General features: G+C 35.3%; 1 protein-coding gene across 4 annotated transcripts; it reads left to right on the forward strand.

Annotated features, from left to right (window-relative positions):
• The first annotated feature begins 194 nt into the window (after window positions 1-194).
• Window positions 195-25,115, forward strand: MSH4 (mutS homolog 4). 4 transcript variants are annotated; one of them, XM_050976521.1, is made up of 20 exons: window positions 195-474; window positions 2,400-2,564; window positions 3,362-3,525; window positions 6,105-6,215; window positions 6,959-7,074; window positions 7,719-7,892; window positions 10,121-10,293; window positions 11,059-11,126; window positions 13,723-13,797; window positions 14,263-14,327; window positions 14,897-15,066; window positions 15,898-16,034; window positions 16,459-16,562; window positions 17,490-17,614; window positions 18,442-18,642; window positions 19,821-19,939; window positions 20,467-20,595; window positions 22,089-22,263; window positions 23,984-24,072; window positions 24,417-25,115. In XM_050976521.1, exons 1-20 carry the CDS (start codon window positions 210-212, stop codon window positions 24,600-24,602), a joined length of 2,811 nt encoding a protein of 936 aa, XP_050832478.1. In that variant the 5' UTR covers window positions 195-209; the 3' UTR covers window positions 24,603-25,115. The 4 variants fall into 4 exon arrangements, with proteins under 4 accessions (XP_050832478.1, XP_050832479.1, XP_050832480.1 ...); XM_050976522.1 differs by having other exon boundaries at window positions 18,574-18,642; XM_050976523.1 differs by having other exon boundaries at window positions 24,412-24,580.
• Window positions 25,116-25,465: the final 350 nt, after the last annotated feature.

Raw genomic sequence — 25,465 nt, forward strand, 5'->3', positions numbered from 1 at the left:
TGCAGGGTAAATTATGTTGAAACACAGTACTCTTGCTTTAAAGAGCAGAGTTATAATGAAACCCGTTGCAGCGCCAGCAGCTCTGTGCACTGCTGTATCGTTTATATCTGCGGCTCGACAGCTTTTACCAGCAGAGCCCCTCTCTGGGTGCGGGCGCCGGCGGCGGGCGCGGGGCCGCGCGGGCCGGGGCGGCGCTGAGGGCTCGCAGCATGGCGGGCGCGGGCGGGCGGGCCGCCGCCTCGGCCACCTCGGAGTCTTACACGGGCCGCGGCTCTTCCACGGCGGGCGTGGGCGGGCGGGCGGAGCACACACCCCGCTACACCCTGGGGCTTCTGCAGACGCCGCACAGCTCGGAGAGCGCCGGGGGCTCCTCCGGCGGCGGAGCACGGCCGGGCGGCTCCAGCGGGGAAGGCCTCGCAGCCAGCCGGGCTGCCGGGAACAGCGCGGTGAAGCCGTCGGTGTCCGAAAGGGGAGGTATGCTCTCTGCCCGGGCCTTTATCTCTCTTTCTGCTGTTTTAGCTCTTTCGAGCCCGACTCGAGAAGTTAAAAGCGGTCCTTACTGAGATGGGGCGGCAGCAGCTAACCTTCATAGCGACTCTTGTCATTTAGCCGGACAGAACAATGGAAATAGTTCCTTGAAGTAGCCGAGCTCTCTGGTGGGAACAATAAACGTGTTTGAATTGCTACAAAGCGTTTGCTTTACAGGAGAGAAACAAAACACTGATTGTGAGTTTCGGGTTTGTGTTTGATTTGTTGGTTGTTTCAGGAGTTTTGTTGCTTTTTGGTTTTGTTTTTATTTTTACGCCTGGCTTTGAAATAGTTTTAAGAGCCTGTCGGTCTCGGTGTGTGGTAAGAATGTTGTGTTCCTACCATGCAATACTGCTATTTGCCATTCTTCATAAAAATCTACTGTCAAAGTCTGTGTCTTGGCAGGCAGCAAAAAGAAGTTAAAATTGTGGTATTTTCAGACGAAAAGAAGCTATGAAAAGAGTTGGAAATTATTTTAACACTTGCTGCAATGAATTCTGATGCACATGTGTCTCCATTGTGTATAAATTGGAAATTAGGTAAAATGCGTTTGGGTATTATATATGGCTACTGAGGAATCCTAAAAAAAACCCCAAACAGAATGCTAATTTAAACAGGACGATTTAAATGTTGACTTCGAGAAATAGCTATATATCACGTGGTTCATTTGGTCTTTAAAATTACTGTTCTCCCCATTATGCCAGATTCGGTGCCTTCTACAGGAGGTCTCTTCTGCCAAAATTCTGACTGAACTTAGGCCAAAATCTAAGTGAATGCTATTTAAAAAAAATAAATGTATGCATTGCAATGCTGATGTGTCCACTCTTAAAGAAGTCCCCAACCAAAGATCTGAGCTAATATTTTTATCACTTATCACAGTTTTAAGATTAAAAAAAACTCCCAAACAAACAAACACAAAGAAAATTGCACCTCACCCAAACAAACTCCAGAATCCCAGTACACCACATATTTTTCTACCAGCCAGCCTCGATAAAGACTCATGCAGTTAACTGATCATCTAAAACCATTACTTACATATTTCGTCTCATGTGTCAGTTTTTAATGTATTATAAGAAACAGAAACATTTGTGTTTGCCTGTTTTATAATACCTGGAGTTTTTTAAGTGGATCTGCTGTTTATATTTTCATTCATTTTTTAAATCTTAGAAAGCTGTTATCTAAACTAGATTAAGGTTGTCTTCCGTCATATCAAGAGAATTAAAAACAAGTAAATTACTTAAATAATTTGTTGAAAATTTAAAATGTTCTGAGACAAAAATATTTTGCGTGACTTAAAAAAAACGTAGGTAGATCTTAAAGATGTGTGAAAGAAACTGCTGTTAACAAATATATCCCAGACTACTGTTTAATTTCTCAGAGTTATTCCCAAGTGGTTCTTTTTTTTCTTTTATCGTCCTGTTTTTTGAAAGAAATGCTCAGCTTTTAAAAAAGGTTTTCATAAACACATGTGCAGTTTTAGATAATGATTTATCAAATGATGGGCAAATGTGAGATAAAGTTGATTTAAAGCATTCTTTCATAAATTTAGAATTCATTAGCATATGAAATGATACTTGGTAAAGTGACTTCTGTTGTATTATTTCTGTTCAACGATGTAAATAATTTTTTTATTAGCAGTGCAGGTAATCTCATTGTAAAAGATAATTATTTTAGTGCAGGATTGTTTTCAAAGCAGTCTGATTTATTTCACTTTATACCCTGGAGAGCTTTCATAGAATGACATTTTGTTTGCATATCTCTATTTCTGCTAATAAAAATTGAAGTTTTGTAAGCTGTTTTTTTGTATGTTGCTTTCTGAATAAAAATTTGTTGTGGCTGTTTTCATAATTTACTTATTTCTCTCCCCTCAGAATCATATTTTGGGGACAAAAGTTCCTGTGTAGAAAATGCTAACGCATTGAATCTCACGAGTTCTTCTTCCCTGCGAGGCCTGAATAGCACATGTGTAGGAAAAACACCTCTCTCTTCTGGTAGATCTGGTTGCAGAAGCCATACCCCGCTTATGGGATATTCGGGTAAGATTAACAGGTTTTAGAGGGAACAGTCCAACTTATATTTCTGATGTTATTTTATTAAGCAGTTTAATTTTTAATGTGATTATATTAAGATACTAAAACAAACTCAAAACACAATGTGTTTTGTACCACAGAGGATACTGCCAAGGAACTATATACGAGCAAGAATACACTACTTTACGTACTAAGAAGATGTTTCGGTATTGCGTCCTCTTACTACTTACTTTACATTCATGTATGAATTATCAGTGTAGTTAGAATTCAGACTTCTTTCAAATTGTCCAAAATCAAATTGTATTTGTGGACATGTGAACATGTAGTGTGGTCATTAAAGAGCCCAAATTCTTGCACATCTCTAATCAGGGTTCATTTTTAGGCTTGTAATGCATTAGACATCATATATAACATAATTATCAAGTTTCTTGATGCAAGTTTTATGTATTTTGTGTTGACATGTTCAGAGGTGTAGAACACTAGTTCTCCAGAACATTTAGTAGCTGATGGTACATCTTGCAGTGCTTCATATGAGCACAGGGTAATGATGCCTTGTGCCATGTTATATGTATCATATGTGCTCTCATAATGTGAAAGTAATGGGATATAAAGTTACTTCTTTCACAGTCTTGACTAATCATTATCAGTTCAGTTTCTAATGTTCTTAAAGACTGAACTGATAATGGTTCCTTCCTGCATCTGTATATTTATTTATCCTTGCTCTTTTGTTTGTGATGCTCGTTGATCAATCTTTCATTAATCTGGATTGAATGTAACTGAATATATATATGACTGTTTTACAGTTACATCCTCATCTGCAGTTTCTGCTCATACTGTTGCATCAGTTATTGTAGCTGTAGTTGAAGGAAGAGGCCTTGCCAGAGGTGAAGTAGGAATGGCCAGTATAGATTTAAAAAATCCTGAGATGATATTATCACAATTTGCAGACAATACAACTTATGCCAAGGTATTTTATGGTCTAATTATTGCAATTTACTTTGTTGAAAAAAGCTTATGACTAATGGAAAATTAAATTTCCAGTTTGTGGAAGAGATTTCTCAGAAGTGGAAGTAACAAGTTCTAGGAAATGTGCAGTGTTGAAAAGACTGATCTTTTTCTTACTGTGCCTCAGATATTAAAGAGGCAAGAATGTTTTTCAAAAGAAAAATAGCCTTTCTGCAAAATACACTGTGGGGCTGAGATGCCTCGTTTTGAAGAGCATTGGGCAATACATGGTAGTAGAACATGCAGGTATTCTTCACCAGGCAAAACAACACTGAGAACAGAAGTGCATTAATGTGTGTGTGTGATAGAGTAATTATAGTTCTGGCGTTGGTTACATAAATACTCCATCTCAGTTTGAAATGAAATTCACTCAATTTACAGCCTACACTGTGTATTCTACATTAATTTGGTGAGTAATCTCTGGTTTATGCAGCAACAGCATTAGTGAAACATCTTAATTCATGGGTTATTTTGTAGTTATGCGTGCTAGAAAATAATGTGACTTGTAACATCTTTACAATATTCAAAGAAGCAAAAGCTTTATTAGGACAGTAAGTAGCTCTGAATCAGAATATAAACAACCATCAAATCTGTTTACTAAAACAGATGTTGTATAATGTTGTACAATGTAATATTGTACAACATTGGTGTGCATTACAATTGTATAATGTACAATGTTGTATAACAGGTTTGTTTATTTTTAAGCATTAGTGCTTATAAAACCTGTTCTGTTCTTAACATACATAGCTACAAATTGAACATCCTTTATAGCTGCCTCTCAGGCCATGGTCAGATTGTTCATTGTTTTCCTGCCTTACCAATATAAAAGCTGGCATTTTCTTTGTACACATACGTTCCTCATTTTCCATTAACATTACTGAGTTCTCCATTCTGTGCTCATACCTGATACTGCATTCACCATCCAGTCAAAGAAAGAGAGATGCTAGTGTACAATTTCTTTTCCCCTAATGCAGGAAATGGCTTAACAGTCACACCTTTAACAATGTGTGAAAAAATCCATGGTCAGAAGTTTATGTCCAGGGAAGAGACAGAGGAGTTCTGTACCTTTTATTCTTGAACAAAGGGAGAAGCCATGGGGCATTTCCTGATGGGGTCTCTCAAGTTGTTGGAGGACTGCAGCCTGCTTTTTATCCTAATCATCCCAGCTGCAGAACCTTTGCCCATTCTTTACTGGCTGAGGTACTTGGGAGGTACACACTTCCTGATCTGCCTGCTAAATGTGCCCCTTAATATGCTTCCCCCTGTGTAACATATGATACGTGACCAATAAAATTAACTTTAAGTCCACCCTGTCTGGGGAAGTTAATATTCGTAACCCTATTAATTCTTTGTCCTTCTCAAAGTTCAGGAGCTGACCATGACCTTGGATAAGCAGCAGTCCGTGTCAGTTAGTAACATTTTTTGAAATTAATGGTTTGTCCTGTTACTTCCTTATCTACAAGTCTGGCCCTATCTGCAGGCAGACTGACACAATCTGTTTGTAAAGACACATTCATCGTATTCCTGTCAACAATTCTGTGTTATCTGCTGATCAACTAATTTCTTACACTCTCAGAATTCATGCTTTGCCTAGTGATTGGAATCCAGCCTACTGAATTTTCTCTTTCTTGGGCATGCTTCTGTTTTTGAACATTCTGCAGATAATTTCAGGAAAGTTTTCTTGTATTATTTAAGTTCTTCCAGATTTGCTGAACTGTGATGCTACTGGAAAAAAAAAATTCTAGTGGTTAGCAGCTCTGAAGGGCCGTGACAGCATTCCCATCCCAAATGCCCTTAGATAATTTTTTTTGGTGTATTTTTTGTACTTGATTAGCTTTTTACTGGGACATCATCTGTTCCTTCTTGCACATCTTAACTTGTAAGCAGTTAAAATATAGTCTGATTTTTTATGTTTCTCGCTTGAGAATTTGTGAATGCTGGTAACAATGAACATAAATGCATAATGTTGTTTGTCATTTCTTATACAGTAGAAGAGCATATAATCTTCTAATAATCCGTACAGGGAGTGTGCATAACATAATGCTGGTAAAATATACAGATTTTTAGCTATGTTAATACTCAGATAAATGTTACTAGAGGAGATTAAAACAAAACAAAAAACTAGTCTCAATCAAAAGATTAGTAGTATTCAGACATGTTTTATTTCTTCATCATCCAGAGCCCCATTGACCTTCCATCTGCAAGCCCAGAAAGCTGCCATCTGTTGAAATAAGTCCTTTTCCCCCATCATGGAACATAGTTTGGGATATTCATCTCTTGCTTCAACAGCAAGCATAATTCTGTGTTCAAATAACAGTGGATAAGCTCTAAATTTTGTTTGTTTGTTTTTAAATTAGTTTCATGTATATTTAGATACATATTAATTTGGCTCACTACATGCTAGTGAAGTTAGCAGATAATTTGGAACTTGAACTGATTCTAAAATACAAGGGTTCTGTATTTTGTTATTGCTGGTCATTATTTAAAATATTTGAGATTATATATTTTTTAAATTGAATTATTTTGATTTTTTTGGTCCAGGTTATTACTAAACTCAAGATTTTAACACCACTAGAAATAATAATGTCAAACACTGCCTGTGATGCAGGGAATACAACAAAGTTGTTCAGTCTGATAACGGAGCATTTCAAGGTAAGATCTAAAATTTCATTCAATGTTCTAGAGTTCTTGTTGATCACTTTTATATGATGGTTGGTTTAAAAGTTTTACACAACTTTTAAAATCTTAAGATTTTGTTTTCTATGATTTTCAGGTATAATTTTAGAATGGAAGTGAATAAACTAAATGCAGCTCCCCTGCTGCTACTTCTAATACTGACAGTTACAGAGATAGGTATATTGCTGATGAAAGCTGAAAGTTTTGAATTTGTGGCATTGGGTAATACCGAACCTAGGAAAGGTACAGAAATTAAAAAATCAAGCGTTCTCCCTCGTTCTCTCAACCTGATAAATCAATGGGGCTGATGTATCATGGAATCGGAAAAAGAGCACTGTCAGGGTAAAAGAGGATAAAATGAACTAGTATAAGTAATTTATGTGTATGAAAGCCTCAGAACCTTTAAAAAAAACTTATTAATTACTACCTGAATTGCTTCATTGCTGCAGAGCTGATGGCTTCTTCCTGAGTGTTCTTCTACTTCCTGACCTCTCTCCTCTTTCTCTCACATACATCACATGTGCATCACACTCCTCACATTGACCTGCTTGCGCTAGTAAGCTAGAATGAATACTTCTATGAAGACAGATTGCAGAATCAGTTGATATATTTCTTGGAAACATGTATCACGAGAAAAATATCGAAGTCTCTCTGATTTAACTTTTAAAACTATTTGATTTAACTTTTAAAACTATTTGCTTTCATCCCCATCTTCACAGAATGTGACTTTCACAACTGTCCAAAGAAAATACTTCAATGAAACAAAGGGTTTGGAGTACATAGAACAATTGTGTGCATCTGAATTTAGCACCATTTTCATGGAAGTCCAATCAAAGTATGTTTAAATAAGGAAGAGCATACTGTGTCCAGATAAGTTTTTAACAAAATCATTTATGTACTTACTACATATATCTGTGTCATGTTTCAAAAGTTAGAAAACTCTTAAGAGATCTGTCTTTTTATTTTGCCCTCCAGTGTTTCTGGTATATGTAGAAATGTAAATAGAAAGCCTGTTACATTGAAGGCCTGTTAGAGTTGAGTGGTTTTTTGAGTTTTCACAGCTTTCCACTTTGTCATTTTCATTCTTTCCTTAAAGACACCTTTCAAGAGCTAGCTGTGACTGCCTTTTTTCTGGCCTCAGCAAGCATTTTCTATGTATCAACAATTTTAAGTGTTGATACTTGGTGACCAGGGTCTTCCAATTACGTGTCTATTCAAATATGCATGTTCACAATACCAGTGATAGAGTGGAGGCTGTCAAGTGTACAGCGACTCGGACATTTGTGAACATTTGATCTGCATGAATATATGTTCACTAGGCATGGGTTTGTGCATATTTGAAATATACTGCTTTTTCAGTGCTGTCAATCACAGTAGTTGCCAAGCCACAGTAGTGTAAATGTTATTTCTGTAGCGCACTAGTTTTGTGGTATTTTTGTAGCAGTATTCAACATTCATAAAATATTGTTTCTTTCCAAGGTATTACTGTCTTGCAGCTGCAGCAGCTTTGCTAAAATACGTTGAATTTATCCAAAACGCCGTTTATGCTCCTAAATCACTAAAGGTTCGTTTTCAGGGGAGTGAGAAAACAGCTATGATAGATTCATCCTCAGCACAAAATCTTGAACTAGTGCTTAATAGCAGAGATTCTCGGTAAGAAGAGTTTTTTCAAGTTATGCTTTTATAAAGATGGATTTATCTAAGTTTCCTTGATATTTGTGTCAAAGGGATGACCATTATATTTATTTCCATATGAGAGAACTTGCATACTATTCAGAGCTTCTAAAAAAGTACCTTGACAGAGAAATATGTTACAATTCAGCACAAAATTTCTAGCACAGAAAATCCTAAAGTAAATTGTAGAAAGAGATGATGCATAATCATCTTTATGTTGATGTGTATGTTTTATTCAGACTTTAAAATTTTATTTATGCAAAATTTTACAGACTGGGAAATGAGAGTGGCAGTATTTCTGCAAGTTTCTTATGTTGGATTGAAACACCTACATTTTACTCGTTTTACGCAAGAGACATGCTTCAGCCTTGAAAGGTTTTTTTGTTTCCTTTTAGATATAATAGTGGGAAAGAGAGTAATTTCTATAATGATGGGAATGGGCAATGTGGTACTTGATTGCATGGTAGTTTTCCACATTGAGATCAATGCTTGGAGTACCTCCTTAATTGGCAGTTAGTTGCCGTGTAGGCAGAAGAAGCTTCAAAGCTTACCTTGTCCAGACTATTAACACTTGTGGGTTAGCAAGAGAAATACCTGGAACTTGCATTTTGCTGCCTGTCAGGTTCTGAGATCCACCTCTGTTTAGATGTCCTCTTAATCACCCTGATATAAAAAGGGGAACCTGGAGATTCCTCACTCTCCAAGTACTATTCATAAGAGCTTTCCCCTTGAGGAGATACAGTAGAACCACAGAATGCCTTGCATAGGAAGGTACTTTTGGAGTAATATTTTTCTGAAAAAATAATTTTCAGTTCTTAATTTCATAGATAGCTTTGAGAGGAGGGTGGTTACAGGAGGAACTGAGAAACAGTAAACTGCTTTAAGTTTCTCTGTTGGTTTTTTTTTTTGTTTGGTTTTTTTTTTTTTTTTTAGTATTATCTATGCAGAATTTTTGCTGATCCATTGGCAAGTTTGAATCAGCCTGACATAGCTATTTTTATTCCATAGATCTTACCCCCGAAGCCTGGTTAGATATCTTTGTATGAGGTATCAGCAGGTAAAAGTTAATAGCTCAGGTGCACACCAGAAATACCTAAGTCAAATTTGGGTGCCAATCTTAATTCTGGAGGGACTTGTCTTTCTTCATTTAACTGTGTAGGGAAATAGGTCCTCAACTCTGTAAAGATAGGCACTGTGGATACTCTCCCAAGTGCAGAGTTGCACTTAAGTGTTGTCACGGGTTGTGTCATGCAGAAAATGCACCCTTTATACAACTGGGTTTGAATTTCCCCATTTTTAAAAAATTCTCTGGACTATTGCTTTCCTTTTTTTATACCATGGTATTTTAGGGTGTTTCTGCTCACTCTGCCTACCTACCTACCTGCCTGCCTACCTATCTACTTATCTTCATGGTGTTTGTTTTGTGTACTTGTATTAGGTTTCTTCCTATTCAAGTTCTGGTTTAAAATGATATGTTGTTATGGCCCTGGTATTTTGTGGGTCATCTTCCAGCCAATAGCATAGAAGATTTCAGGTTTCTAAAACTATTTGACCATGTAGTGGGTGTAAATATTACAGATGGCTTATTCTGCATAGATGCAATCACGTTTAAGTGTGAAAACCTGGGATATGTAACATGTAAAAGCCATAAAGATGAAACTAATACTTAGAAATTATGAGCATGAAATTAGAAATTAGAAATTATTTAGCTACTATATTGATTAAAATATGTTCTTTAAAATAATAAAACAAAAAATTATTTCTCTTTTTGACTTCTAAGTGTTTTAATTTATTTTCAGAAATGTATTTCAAGTAAATTATTTTGCTTAATATTTGACCTCTGATTATAACTTGATAATTTGCCTCCTTGTGTAGGGTTGGTTTGTTCATTTTAATTAGTTTAATTGAGAGGGAAATTGTGAACTTTACCACTGCAGTAGCAATGAAATACTACTAAAAATATGAATAAAATACCAAGTTCACATGTATTTCTATACTACATAATTGAGGGCTAATATTATATTAAATAACATTGAATTACTTAGCTTCCTAAACTGCTGGAGTTTAATATATGGCAAACAGGGAGATGCTAAGCATGCCAAAGCATGCCTCAGATTGGTAGGATACTCTAGCCTATAAATGTCTCCTGACACTTACCATCTCTTTTTTTGGTGTATGTATTCTTCACATCTATTTTATTTTCAAAGGAATGGTCACACACTTCTTGGTGTTCTAAATTACACTAAAACTCCTGGTGGAAGTCGAAGACTTAGATCCAATATCCTGGAACCTCTAGTTGATGCTGAAACAATTAACACAAGACTGGACTGTGTTCAGGAATTACTCCAGGATGAGGAGCTCTTTTTTGGTCTTCAAGGAGGTAGTAGTTTATTTTGTAACACCTAATACTATATTTCTTTTTAAACATTGTTTTTCTAATATAGGAAAGTACGTAGTGTGACTCAGTATGTTTGAAAAGTATTTTTTAATGGTTTGTTAGGTGACATAGTAAACAATTTTAATTTTTTGAAGTAATCTATATTATCATAGCGATATTTTTCTCAAGTACTTTGCTTAGAAAAGTTGAATTTTTCTGAAACAGAGTATAGAAATCTGTGAGCCAATAGCTTTGTAAAAGAGTTGGAGTTTGTCTCTTTACCTCTATGGCTGGGTATGCATTATGTTTGATGTATACAAGTATATATAATGCATAAATGAAAAAGCAAACAGATTGCTTAAGTAATACTTGCATATAAATATTTCTTCCTGTTGCTTCATAAAACATATGATCCAGAGGAAGGAAAAATACAATAGTAGAATTAATCCCCCTGAAACTGGATCATATAATCTTCATCTGTGTCACAAGAGAAAGACAATTTAATCTAAGAAACAAAAAGTATTTCTGAATTGACAGATGTCTACCTATACAATAATCACTGCATGCTTAGGTATAGTAAGTCATAAGTATAGTTACGACAAAATAATTCGGATGTTAGCTATTTTTAAGCTAGTTTGTAAATCATTTGTGACAATAGAATGTAAGAAAAAGATCAGCAGTAGTATAGCTAATTAATTTTGTCCTTTCAAAGAAAATACATCTTAAAATTTCAGTTTAATTTCTGATGTGTATACTTTTGTTTTACAGTTATCTCAAAATTCCTGGATACAGAACAACTACTTTCAGTTTTGGTACAGATTCCAAAGCAGGATACAGTATGTTTCAAAATACACCTTGGAAAAACCAATTATCTGTCCATAACATGCACTATATAAATGTGATGCCTATAATTCATCCTAATTTATGCAAATGTACTTCCAAAAATGTTTGCTCTTGCATCACTCCCCACCTTTATTCTTCATAAGTGTACATTTTATTCAGTCGTACTCAGATGAGAGAGAGGAATTTTCTTCACATCAGCATAAATGGAAAAAGTGTAAGACTTACAGTCTTAGTGACTGTTATATCTAAGAGCAAGATTATTTTTTCGTTAGACCTTGCCTCATATATCAGTCTGCATGTTAACACATGTAATACAAATATCAAAATGGAATAAATACACGTAGTTCACCAGTGAATCTTAGTTGAGACCAGATCCAACAGTTAACTACAGTGAGCTTGGGGTTACTGAACCTCAGTTCTGTTTCCACTAAGCATATTGAAACCATGGTGTTAAAAGTTACATTTGCCTACTGTACTCGAGTTGGATATGTCTGCCACTGCTTTTGAGGTTGGTGATTACCTATATTTATGCTTGTGTGCCGGCATCTTAGATATTCTCAACTCTTTCACCATGCAGTGTCTTCTCACATTCTGATTTACCTGCTTAGATAAAGGATTTGTCCAATTCTAGTTAAAGAAATCAGGTACAGACTCAAACAGGACAGTAGTAATAAATGCAGATAAATCTCTTTAATGACATAATCAAAACCCAGAATGCTTATTTTTCTCAGCTTTCCTTGTAGTAATGTGTAACATGAATTCATGAGTTCATCTTTATGACTAAAAGTGCCACACAGGATGCTTTTATGTATGCATAGGACCATGTACACCAAACGTTTTTACTGCAGTGGTTTCACTGTTGACTGGTTCCAGTATAGCAGAGCATATTATGCATGCAACAGACATGCTTATTCAAGTGCTAGTTCAGTTGCTTTTATCAAATGCTATATTAGGCTATCCACTATGTTTCATTCCTGCTCTCCATAAAAATTTTCATTGTAAATCTTCCACCAGTCAGCAGATGAGATGCACATCTGAGAAGCCTACAGTTTCAGTTACTAAATGTGTATGGCATGTTCAGCATGAACATTCTCTTATCCTAAAAAGGTTGTCACTCACACAGAATCACAGAATCACCAGGTTTGAAGAGACCTTCAAGATCATTGACTTCAACCCATGCCCTAACATCTCAACCTAACCCTGACACCTAGTGCCACATCCAATCTTTTTTTAAACATATCCAGGGACGGTGACTCCACCACCTCTCCCGGCAGTACTTTAAAAAATAGGTTTGGAAAGGTCAATTTTTTTCAAAATTACTGCTCCCTCTCCAGGTTATGTCAAGCAGCTACAAAGTTGTTAGGAAACAGCATGAGTTTCTTGGAGGGACTAATTGTCTTTTTAAAAAGAAATTAATATTCATTGCATAAATAATATCTTGCACTTCAGGGAGACTTCAAGGGAGAAAAGCCTTCAAAAACTGCTTGATCCAGTCTTGCTGAGGTGTATACTTGAAAAATCATGTCAATAGTGAAATCATTTACTGCCTTTGGGTTGGAGTGTATCATGTGCAGAGATTCACTTGTAACACTAGTTCAGTTGAAATTCCTGTAAGAACTAATTGTTCAAAGATCCATTCCACTACCACTTTTTCCTGTGAAAAGAACTTTTTCAATTCTTTTCAGATCAGATCTCTGATTCCTTCATGGGACTTAGACCCCATATTTATTTGGAGATTAGCATTCTTTCATTCATGCATTTAGCACTGTTTAGTTTTGTCTTTACAAAAAAGACCTTTATATGACTAAGTTATGAGATGCCCTCAGCCACAAAAGAAAAGAGAAATTATATATTAATGAGAAGATTTCCCATGGGGTCATGCTCCTATGTCCTATGTGCTTATCTACATTTATCTGTGTTATTTCCTTAAAATTCTTTTGCACAGTGCATGTGTACTGCATATGTTATATCCTAATGTCAGCAGCAAAATTTTTTATCGTGAGTGTTAATGGGGCATACAAAACAAGGTCAAAGGTTTCTGTGAATGAAAGATTTTGAAGGACAGTCATTATTGTGAAAAAAATTTTGAAGTATTTACAGGATTTTTTTTTTATCATATGAGCAGATGCCTAAGATGTATGTATATTAACCAAAGAGAAATCAACCAAACTGGGTTATGTTGTGTTTAACAGCATTAATGGAAAAGGTTGTGAGCTTCATTATAATACATAATGTATTTGCTTTGAAAAAGTCTACAAATTGTGTAGAGCTTGTGTAGAGTTAAGTATACATAGAAGATAAAAAGTTTTCACAGCTTGGGCTAGCAGGGTATTCTTAGAGTCAGTCATTACCAGTTCAAGCACAGGAGAATCTTACCAATGGTCAAACTATCACAGCAGGCACTGTAAAATTTAGGTAAACATTTTTTGTGCAGATGCAAAGTTGTCAAAGCGAGCTTACGAAGTGTTTTAGGAATTTTCATTAAATGTATAAGTCTCTTACTGTTAAGAATATAAGTTCTACTGGTTCTTAAGTACTTTTTAGAACAGTCATACAGATGCCTTCAATTTTTGGAAAATTTCTCAACAGGTTAAAACTGCTGAATCAAAAATAACTAATTTAATCTACCTGAAGCATACCTTAGAACTTGTGGAGCCTCTGAAAGTAAGTGGTCTTTGGTTTTTTGGGGTTTTTTTTTTGTGGTTTTTTTTTGTTTGTTTGTTTGTTTTGTTTTTATTTTTTAATAAAATACAGACCATTTTTTCCTTATTTTTATGAAGTGCGGTTTATTAAATTTCATAGAGTATCTCCAGTTGGAAGGGATGGATTAAGTAAAAATATAATATAGTTCCAGAAGACAATACTGCCAACATACTGCCGGCATACTGCCAACATTGATTCTTAACGCCAGTCGGAAATATGCATTTGTGTCTATGCTCTGAAGAGCAGGATTCCTACCATTACCTGAATAATGGATTATATAGCAAACATTTAACTGAAACTCCTGCTCAGATTCCACAGACTATTTACAAAAATGCTGATTAGTCTCACTGAATCTAAAAACTTCCAGTCCTTTTAAAAAGCTGCAAAAAGAAGTAACTGTCATGTCCATGTTTTAATCTTCAACAGGCTGCTTTAAGAAGCTGTAACACACAGCTGCTAAAGGCTTATTACAATTCTCTTGAAGATACAAGGTATTTCTCATAATACTTAGCTATTGTGTTGGAAATTCTCATCTCTAAAGTGCCTGTAAGATAAAAAATGTTGCATCTTTGCCTATTTATAGTTATGAGTATAGCTCAATTCTTTTGCTTAAAGCTGATTTTAATTGTCAGAAAATCTTGATTTTCAGCTAATGAATACAGGGATAAAAGCAAGAGAGCTGGCTGTGATCGTGGAGTTGCTGCTAAACTGAACTCCCTTAGAAATAATTCTGAAAAGACAAGAGTAGTGCTTTCCTAGAGTCTCCGTAATAATGCAAAAATCAAGTGTTGTGTATTTGAAAAAAAATGTATATTTGAGAAATAATTTATATCTCCCAAGATGTGAATAGTATTTTTAATTTTATTCAGACTTAAGAATAGTCACAATTCATTCTGAGGTGAAAATAGAAATGTAATGTAGTGTTTTAACAGTAGAAAATTTTAAAATATCTTCACTTACTTGTAATACTGCTACTTGTAATTTGGGGATGGTACTGCAAGTAAAAAATCATAAAGTATTATGTATCTAATTAGTGATACAAAATATACAAATATTGCAGATTTGGAATTATACTTGAAAAGATTACAAGTGTAATTAATGATGATACAAGATACACAAAAGGATGTCTGAGTATGAGGACCCAGAAGTGCTACGCTGTTAAGCCTAACGTCAATGAATTCCTTGACATAGCTCGTAGAACGTATACAGAAATTGTTGATGACATAGCAGGTACTTCTAAACTAAAATTTGTATTTATTTGGAGTTTAAAGTAGATCACGCTTGACATATAGAAGCCATGTAACTGTATACGTTATAACCTTCTCATATGTAAAAAGTATTTAGTATTGGTATGAATTGATTGTCATTGATAAGCAACTGAGACTCTCCATTTCTGGATAAAACCTCAGTTTTATTTTAATATAATTGAATAATTATATGGTGGTTCCTGTATTCAAAGCTCTGCTAGTCCTTGTTCTCTGAAAGTGCAAAAAAGTTGAAGTAATGGAACAGAATTACTCCATCTAAAACATTCTGCATAAAACATTTAAATCTTTGGTTTAGTTTCTTCATTTAAAATACCTGTGTTCTTTGTTCTTTATATTTTAAGCTGTCTTGATCTATCTGTGGACTACCTTTTAGCTAAGGAAGTAAAAGTTGGAAAATACGAACAAAAGGAGTTTTAGCATGATGTGCATTACTGTGTTTTACTAACCTTCCAGTTTATCATTATGTCAAAATAGAAGAAAAAAATTTTGTCTGAAACTGATTTCCTTTTTTTTAGTATAAATTATTGATTTCTAGAAAGAACCATCTTAGTTTAGTCTATAGTTGGAAACCTAAAAGAGCATCAGAAGCTTTAGTACCTGTCTCATGTCATGAAGTTCCTGTTTTATTCAAATCCTACATTCATGCATAGTGAAAAATACAGATGGTACTAGTTCTGTATTTCTGAAACCTTCCACTAACAGTTTCCATCTTTGTACCACCACAAGGAGGAGAGGGAGAGGCGAGTTCCTGAATGTATGTGATTTGGGTTAAATCTTTGTATGTGGTATGTAGGTATGATAACGCAACTTGCTGAAAAGTACAGCCTGCCCATGAAAACAAGTTTCAGCTCTGCTCGTGGATTTTTTATCCAGATGAATGCTGATTGTTCAACATTACCTAATGGCCAGCTTCCTTCAGAATTTACAAAGGTATCTGTACAAAATATATTTTAGCTTAATATTTATTTACTATATTTATTATACTTTATTTACTTTAAATAATATATTAATAAACTTCACATTATACAGTAAATAACAATAAAAATAAATTCACAAAAGATATTTAGAAGTAAATTAAGTTTTAATTGAGATGTTTTTATAACTACCCTATATTCAGTTGTATAATCAAAAATGTGCAAGTACATGCAATTATGTTTTGTGCAAGAATAAAGTTGTATATCTTGCTAATTGTTATCTTAAATGGAATTTTCATAAAAAATTATGCAGTAAAAATGAAACTGGACATTGTTTTTTCTCTTTTGTTTCCCCATTTGATTTCCAATTCTGGTTTAAGAAGCTGTTTTTCCTACTGATAATGAAGCAAGCTCTTACTGTTGGTTTCAATTCCCCCTAGATTACGAAAATGAAAAACACATACAGCTTCACTTCAGCAGATTTAATAAAAATGAATGAAAGATGTCAGGAGTCCCTGAGAGAAATATATCACATGACCTACTTGTAAGACCTCCTAAAACTATTATATAAATAGATTTTTTAATATAAATAAATAAATATACTATAAATAAATATAATAAATATAGTATATTAATAAATATACTATATTTATTAATAAATAAATATACTTTGCTAAGTATATTTATTTTCTCTAATTATCTCTACACAGGCTTTTAAAGCTCTCTTTCTGTTAAATTATGGCTACTTACAGCCATATTCTAAAGCAGCACTGTTCAAGTGTAACTCCTGAGACAAAAAACCCCCCATAAATCATGTATTGTATTAAACATGTTCACAAATATATTGGCATTTATTAATAGAAGTGGTCATCCTGTAAATTTTTAATGGGTTAATTACCTGCACCAAATGGCACAATGAATGCATTAGTTTTGGATCTGTAATGCAGAATTGGCACTTAGAGTCAGTTCCTTATATTTAGAGCAGAACTGTATATTTCTGCATCTTGTCCTTGCTGCATGTTATGTTGCTCTCCTCTGATTCACAACTTAGTAAGTGTAATGTTACCTGCCAGTTGAATGGAAATTCTTCCTAGCAACCTTGTAGGGTTTTTTTAACATGAAGATCTAAGGGAATTAGAGTCACATTTCCCATGTTAATAAAACATACTTGATTCCATAGCTATATTTTTAGTTCATTCTCTGTGTGAAGCTTTCATATGAGCTGTTGGTATTTGAGGTGTGTGTCTTATGTCTGATCAGCAAAATGTTAGCTTGAGATGATGGTACAAGATCTTAATTTACTTCCAAGAAATTTATATGTTTGTTCGCATCTGGTATACATGGTTGTGTTTGATGAGTGACCTTTTATCCTAAGATATGCAGCATGGACATTATAAATCCTTTATTTTTGTAAATTTTATAAAGTTGACAGGATGTGCCGTGCAACAGCTGAATCTGTGTCTTATTTCAGAATAGTATGTAAACTACTGAATGAGATCTATGAACACATTCATTGCTTATACAAGCTGTCTGACATTGTGTCTATGCTGGATATGCTGCTTTCATTTGCCCACGCCTGCACTCTTTCCGATTATGGTAAGTGTCTTCTTTGATTCTGTTATGGGTTAGATAAAGACCCTTCTGATGGAGAATAACCAGACTATTTTGTCTGGTTCCATTTCTTTTTGTCTTGGTAGTCTCTAGGTGGGTATCTCTGTTTTGTCTTTGCCAGTTTTATGCTGATGTTCTTTCTCTTTCCATTTATCGAAATTAAATTCTGCTAGTTAGCTGCCATAAGCCTTCCCAGTCACTCTTCTCAAAATGGACAGTTTAAGCATATTCCACTCAAAAGCATGAAGTATATGGACGCTCTCAGTTTACGCCTTTTTCTGTTCCATTAATGCTGGTAGATAAAGGAACCATGTGTAATTGTTTCAGAAAAGAACTGTATTCTGTCAGAAATCCATAGAGATAGTTCCAGCATTAAATGGATCTTTGTAGGCATGGTACATTTCCAAATAATCAGTATGGTAACATATAAGAAAAATAGAGGGAATGCTACTTTCCTGTTTAGCATGCAAATACAGAGTACATACCTAAAACTAACAGGAGTTCACAACCCTTGTACTTTATAAAAATACTTTATCTCTTTACATTTTTATTGCTGGAGTTCAGCCCTACTTACTAGGGAACAAAACCAAAGAACATTAATTTAGAAATAAATTTCAGTTATGGGTTTATTTTGTAGTCATAAATTATGAAGGCTTGCACAGTAATGAGAATCTGTACCTGAAAGTGGCTGGTAATTCTTCCCAAGAGCTCTGCTCTGGAAGAATTAACTTTATTTCAAAACATAGTAGCTTAGTAATATAAAGGTTCCCACACTAACTCCTCAGTGTTCTACATCTTTTTTCTTCATTTAGTTCGTCCAGAATTTACCGATACTTTAGCAATCAAGCAGGGATGGCATCCCATTCTTGAAAAGATAGCTATGGAAAAACCTGTGTCTAACAACACATACCTGACAGAGGGCAACAATTTTGTCATTATTACAGGACCAAATATGAGTGGAAAATCAACTTACCTGAAACAGATTGCTCTCTGTCAAATTATGGCACAGATTGGTGAGTAAGAGCATACAATAATATTCATCTTCTGCAGCACATTTTTTTTCTGGTTAAAAATATTTACAAAGTTGAGTCATTTAGCTTCCAGAATAACATCATATCTAAATAAAATATTAACAGGTAATTTGTAGTGTATTTACTTCTACAAGCTCTTGCATTGCTTACAGAGGTGACTGTAAGGTTTTTCATCTGCTGCTGGAAATGTATGGGGCCCCATTTCTGTGTCTTGAAGCCTGCCCAGTCTGTCTTCAGAGAAGCACAGTTGCATGCCCTAATTCTTTGGAGCACCATAATCCAATCTAGCACCTTCTGCTAGATTGATAGCGAATGTCCTTCAAGTATGCTGATCAGACACGTGCCAGTCATCCAAAAGAAACACATGATTTTGAGCATACTTAAATTCCATAGAGAAACATATTTCCAGACGAGTACAATTAGTAGATAAATAATCAACTACTTCAAATAAAAGTAGTATCAAATATTGCAAGCTTCTGTTACTAAAGTTATAAAAGGAAACCAACTTTTCGTAAAGTCTTAACTGAGATTCGTTCCTATATTCAGGAATTCCTCATGACTTTTTTCTTAAAAGTCTGGTAGCACTTGTCAAAGACCTAACTCTATAGAATGAAGCTACTTAGTAGTGGAGAATAAAATTTATCCATCATTCATTTGTGGGTTCAGTCTCCAATAACTGCAAGTTCTTGAGGAATTGCTCTCAAAACTGTGTGTTTAATATGAATAAAGTGGACTGTGACGTTTTTGGCAGAAGGTTCCTGTTTTTTCCTGTTCAGTAAAACTGCTATGCTTTGAAGTCTGATAAAGGCAACACCATCTCGATTTTGGGAAACTAACATTTCTTGGGATTAGTAAATCAGTGGCCACAGAAATGTAAAACAATCCTAGAGTTCATTGTTTTTCTGCATCCCTTGAGACTGACAAACAGCTTCAGGCATATGATTTCTTACAAGTTTCACTGATAAGCTTCTTTAATTATCTATATAATAACTTTTTTCTTATAAATTAATGGTAGAACTTAATCTTACAAAACTTTATCAAGTAAGATGCTTTCTCTGCTGTGCACAAAAACCAAGTGTAAAAGTAATTTTTTTTCCCAGTGATGTAGTCAGGTAAATGTTTCAGTGATGAGAGAAACTTGTATTTTACTTGCTTTGTAGGTTCTTATGTCCCAGCAGAGTATTGTTCTTTTCGAATCGCAGAGCAGATTTTTACCAGAATAGGTATGGATGATGATATTGAAACAAATGCATCAACATTCATGAAGGAAATGAAAGAGGTATGAAATATAGCTATCCAGGTTCAAGGCCCATTTTTACTGTTAGGCTAATAGAAATTGTACTAGTCTATTTCCACTGAAAGAGTATACTTTGAAAAACAGTCAAAAATTCAGCCTTCCTCTCTTTTATGATAAACTGTAGAAAACTAGGCATCTCTTAAATAGAAAGATATTCCAGTGTGAATAAAAATCAGTGCTTTGTTGGATAGTACTTTCAATATTTTTGAGTCAGCTTAGATGTTAAATTATCATTTGTCGGGGCCTATGCTCTCTCAGTTTCCTCTCACAAACTGATACCATTTTGAGGGTAAGTGATATGTTCAGCAAAAGAGAGAAAGAATGCTGTGGTGTGACTCTTTGCTTGATTAGAATTGACCGCTGTTTGAAAGCTTTGAAAAGGTAAAATTGCTGTATCTCAAGAGATTTTTTTTTTTAAATTTCTGCATTATGTTCCATCTGAATAACAAAAAATTCCTATTTAAAAATCCACATTAATAGGTGTGATAACACTTTGAATCTTTTTCTAGATAACATACATCATACAAAATGCTAATGATAAATCACTCATCATTATTGATGAACTTGGCAGAGGTACCAGTGCTGAAGAAGGTATTGGAATTTGTTATGCTGCCTGCGAATATCTTTTGAACTTAAAGGTAATTCTGTTTTAAAGGAATTTAAGCCTTAAAATTGTTTTGTCATCCTGAAAGCAAATACAGTATTTTCTCATAATTTAACAACAGTTTTGCAAATATTTCTTGGCTAAATTTGGTGTTTTTACCATAACTAGTGAATAGTAAGAATTGCAGTGGTAGAGGAAGCATGCTGACATAAGCTGCAGCTCTGTTCACTGGTTGTTGTGATTTAACCCCAGTCAGTTGCTAAACACCACACAGCTGCTCACTGCCAAGCAAGAGCCCAAGCCCAAGAACTCGTGGGCTGAGATAAAGATGGTTTAGTAAGTAAGGAAAGCCATATGCAGAAGCAAAATACGGAATTCATTCACTGCTTCCTATCGGCAGGCAGATGTTCAGTTGTTTACTGCAATGCTGTTCCCCCACAGTGACTGTGACCAGAGCCCCAAATGTCCCTCCTTCCTCACAGTTCTTATTGTGGTGGTGTAGTATGGTGTGAGATATCCCTGGGGTGATTTTGGGTCTGCCATCCTGGCTGCATCCCTCTACAGCTCCATGAACACCCCCCAGCCTTCTTGCTGGTGGGACAGGGTGGGGAGCAGAACGGCCCTTAGTATTGTGCAAACCTTGCTCTGCAGAAGCGAAAACATGGGTGAGTTATTTGTACTGTCTTGGTCACAAATCCAAAGCAGCCCAACACAAGCTACTATGAAGAAAACTAGCTCTAGTCCATTTAAAACCAGAACTCTGGTCGCCATATCTTTTCAGCTTGCTTGCAAGCTTGTAATTCTGTCTAGAAAGAGAATAACCCAGTTTGTTTAGTTTTACTTATTTAGTTTAGTTTTAGTTTTGCTTTATGCTTGAATGTTAAAAGTAAACCTCTTTACCTGTACCTCTTTACCTTTCAAAGTACAGTGGTAGTTCCACACAACTTATGAATTGGTCACAGAGGTTAGAAACTTGTTTAGAATAGTGGCAGGTAATTTCAGATGGATTGCAAGTTTCACCTCTGTTGCCAGTTATGTGATCAACTTCAGGGGGCTGTTATGAACCTTTTCAGTGTGCAGGTCTTTGTTTCTCCTCAGAGTTTATTCAGAGTACTTTTGAGGGGTTTTTGGTTTCAAAAGCTCGGATACTTTCTGTCACTTGTACTTTTGATAAAGGATTCCTTGAGAGAATTAAGTAAGCATTTGACAGTCGTTCCAGTCCACACCAGTCAGATTTTGTAAGCATAGTGGATATTTCTGTGTTTCTGATATTATTTTCCTTCTTTTGAGAAATGAGCAGAAGAATTCTCAGTTGGAAAAGATGTACTTGCCAATGCTAGAACGCATCCCTTAAGGATTTTCATTTGCTTTAGTAGTGTAGAGACAGCTTTTCAGGGTTTTGGAGGAAAACCTGGACATCTGTGAGATTATTTAATTTTTCTTATTTTTATTGTAATTTATTTTATTATTGTGATTTATTTCTGGATCATTGCCAAAATAAATTTTCTTTTTTGTTTCCTTATTTAGGCATTTACACTGTTTGCTACGCATTTCCTGGAACTGTGTCATATAGACGCTTTATATCCCAATGTGGAAAACTACCATTTTGAAGTGCAACATGTGAGAAGCAGTGCTGGAAATAAGGAGAAAATTGCTTACACTTACACACTTTCTAAAGGGTACACAGAGGAAAAGAACTACGGTAATGGATTCTGCTGTGACTTACAGTTAACAAAAGTTACACAAGATACTATTTCAGTTACTAGGCATTAAGGAGTATTTTTTCTGATGACAGGTTTCTCTTGAGTTTGTGTCTCTCTCAAAGAGAGAGATACAGAGATATGCAGGTCTATAATTTGTTCCAAATAATTATGTGTTTCAGGTAACCACATAGTGAGATAGCAGTTTTGGGTAGTATGAAGACCTTACATATTTTGTAGTGAAAAAAAAATCTTACTGATGTCTTAGTGATGCCAGTATCTCCTTGATTCATGTCTGTTTGAATGAATTGGGTCATTCTGAGCATATGCTACTTGAATTCATTTTATATGCACTTAATGGAAGTGAATGAACGTATGTATGGTAGACACGTCTTTAAGTTCTTTAGTGACTTAAAGATGTGTCTGCCATAAGCAGTGATATGACTGGTTAACAGCAGGTTGGCTCTTTTTGATTAGCAAAAAGGAATCAAGTTTCTTTAAAAAAGGAGAGGAATTTTACAGTATATTAGGCTAAGACAGTTTTGAGAAGGTCTACAAAAGGATCAGTGTTCTCTGAAAAGTAGATTAACTTACCTTTTAACTTCAGAATAAATTAAAGTATAGATTGTACAGATTGATTAATTGTGGGTCAAGAGTGAATGACAAAGATTTACAGGAATCTGTATGTTTCCAAATACTAGATTTGGATGTTGATTGCTTGATTTAGGTAACATTTAAGCAAGAGGAAATTAGCTACACGTGACTTTGGCAAACTATCGGTGACTGAAGACTAGAAATTATTCCAGCAAAGTTTCAAGTAACAGGACTTAAAACTCACCTTGATCGGAATTTCAGAATAAGTTTGTTAAACTTCAGCAGCACAAGCTCAATTTTAGATGCTACACCAACATTAACTCCACAGAATTGTATGTTTAGAGAGTAATTTCTGAGAACAGGAGACCTTTAGAAACTCAGTGTTCATGTCATGGCTTTACCTTACTTTGAGTAAAGTCACATTCCAAGAAAGAGTGCAAGGGCTCTTCATGACCCTTTTTCATTTTTAAACTTGTAGTATCAAACTACCCAATGAACCACAGGTTTTCCAGGGGTATGGATAAAGGAAAAAGTTAAAAAATCATGTTAGCGCAGGAAAAAAATCTACATCTCTTTCTTACTGTTAGTATCTGGAAATTTGCCTGTTGGCAACAAAGAAGTTGAAAAATCATATCCCTGTCCACTGGACGTCTGGATGTAATTGAGAGTGCAGTTGGCAAAACTGCCTGATTTTCTGCCAAATTAAAAAACCTGAACCGAGAAAGCTGATAACACCATGGTGCTGTTTTTTTTTCCTTTTAACCCCCTAATATCTCTCATTCTACCCATTTACAGTATTACCGGCGGTAGCTTGATATTGAGGTGTGTTTCAGAGATAGCATTAAAACAAAGTAGACGTGTTATTTTGTAACTCTCCAAACCTTACTGTTCATTAACAAAAAAAAAAAAAAAAAAAAATCCCAAACAAAACAAGAAAAACCCAAAACCAACCCCCCCCCAAAAAAAAAACCACACAAAGAGAAAATACGCAGAAATTATTTTAATAAAAATTAAAATTAAATGTTTACCCTTCAGAAAAAGAGGCTAAGTTAATTCTGAAAGACATAAAATGGAAGGTAAGGATAGAAATTACATTAAAAAATCCTGATTTGTGTTTTGTATGTTTAGGAATAAAAGCTGCAGAAGTGTCCTCCCTACCATCATCCATAATTTTGGATGCAAAGGAAATCACAAGTCACATTGCAAAACAAATTTTGGTATGTAGTAGAAAATCATAATGCTGTATTTCACAGTTTTTATACTACTCAAATGTATTTCCAGTTTCTGAAAGGTTACAGGATAAGTGCTGCCTATGTTTTAATGAAAATAGATTTCATTAAACTTTGTATTTCTGGAACCAGTTCTTAAAGATTATATTGAAGGTCACTGTTAGCTGACAACACAAAATGGCCCTTCGGGTAAAGGAGTATTGGGTGTAATGTTTGTATACAAACCAAGAATTATGAGATCAAAAACAGGCTAGAAAATAGCTAATACTAGTGGGGTTTTTTTTAATAGAACAAAATTTTGTGTTTTAATGTATGTATATTTTTAAGAACAGCACAGACAGAAGAGCACTCCTGAGATGATGAAACAGAGAGCTGCATACCAGTTAGCAATGAGATTGGTTCAGACTGCCAGAAATTCTCGACTGGACCCTGACAGTTTGCGTGTATATTTGAAAGCCCTGAAGAAAAAGTATGAAGCCAGTTGTCCCACACCCAGAAAAAATGATGAGCTACAGTAACATCTAATATAGGCTGTTCTATTATTTATGACTGCAAGACAATTCTGGGTTTTCCCACAGTATTAGTACAGTCTTTTCACATGGGGTTATATTTTTAATTATCAGTCTAAATTACACTCAAGTAATGGAAGACCATATCCTTTATGGGTTTCCCCCACCTCGACATACTTGGAATAAAAGCATTTGCCTTCTATGAGGAACACAATTCTTTTTGACAAAAAATACAAATTATTTTAGAGCAGCACTGAGAGGGAAGGACTGGGGCAACTCTACGGAACTCAGAATTTCGGGCGTGATACAAAAGAAAGCTCAGATTGCAAAAAGGTAAACGTGTGCCCAAATTGCCTCAAAGCAGTTTTGCTGTCTGTTCTTGTTCAGTTGTGTCTTCTGAAAATGAAACCATTTTATTCACTCTGCTGTGCTAAACACTTCTCACAGGAAATGAGAAACAGATGATACTAAAATGTGAAGGAATTTGGATGTGTAAAAATAAGTTGTTCTCTCTTCTCCAGAGCAAGGTGTTTGGTGTTAGTTGGTGATAAAGGTTCCAGTTTATCTCATACTCCTCTTGCTCAGTCTCCAAGTCACTGCAGGATTTCCAAAGACCCTGCAGTGGAGAAGCCTCTCATCCTGTTCATTCTAATCACACAGAAATACTGGGAGGGGAAGAGAATGGATAAAGGTGAAATTTCCCTGAGAAAAGGCTCAGAGATCAGGGTGTTCACTGATGGCATGGGCTGGGATGAGGGCTGAGCAGCACCAAAGCTGGAGCACATCAACCATTCTGCTTTCCCCTGATGTTTTATCGGGGGGTTTATGTCCCTGCCAAGAGACAGATGTTAATTAAAGAATCCCAGGCCGAG

This window comes from Serinus canaria, chromosome 6 (assembly GCF_022539315.1).
Source record: "Serinus canaria isolate serCan28SL12 chromosome 6, serCan2020, whole genome shotgun sequence".
NCBI classification, from domain to species: Eukaryota; Metazoa; Chordata; class Aves; order Passeriformes; family Fringillidae; genus Serinus; species Serinus canaria.

Bases quoted from the DNA above. Each gene is read 5' to 3' on its own strand.
- MSH4 (XM_050976521.1), top strand. From the start codon at position 210: ATGGCGGGCGCGGGCGGGCGGGCCGCCGCCTCGGCCACCTCGGAGTCT. The intron at 7,893-10,120 runs GTAAGAAGAGTT...TTATTTTCAAAG, and splicing joins CTTAATAGCAGAGATTCTCG to GAATGGTCACACACTTCTTG. The intron at 19,940-20,466 runs GTATGAAATATA...ATCTTTTTCTAG, and splicing joins TCATGAAGGAAATGAAAGAG to ATAACATACATCATACAAAA.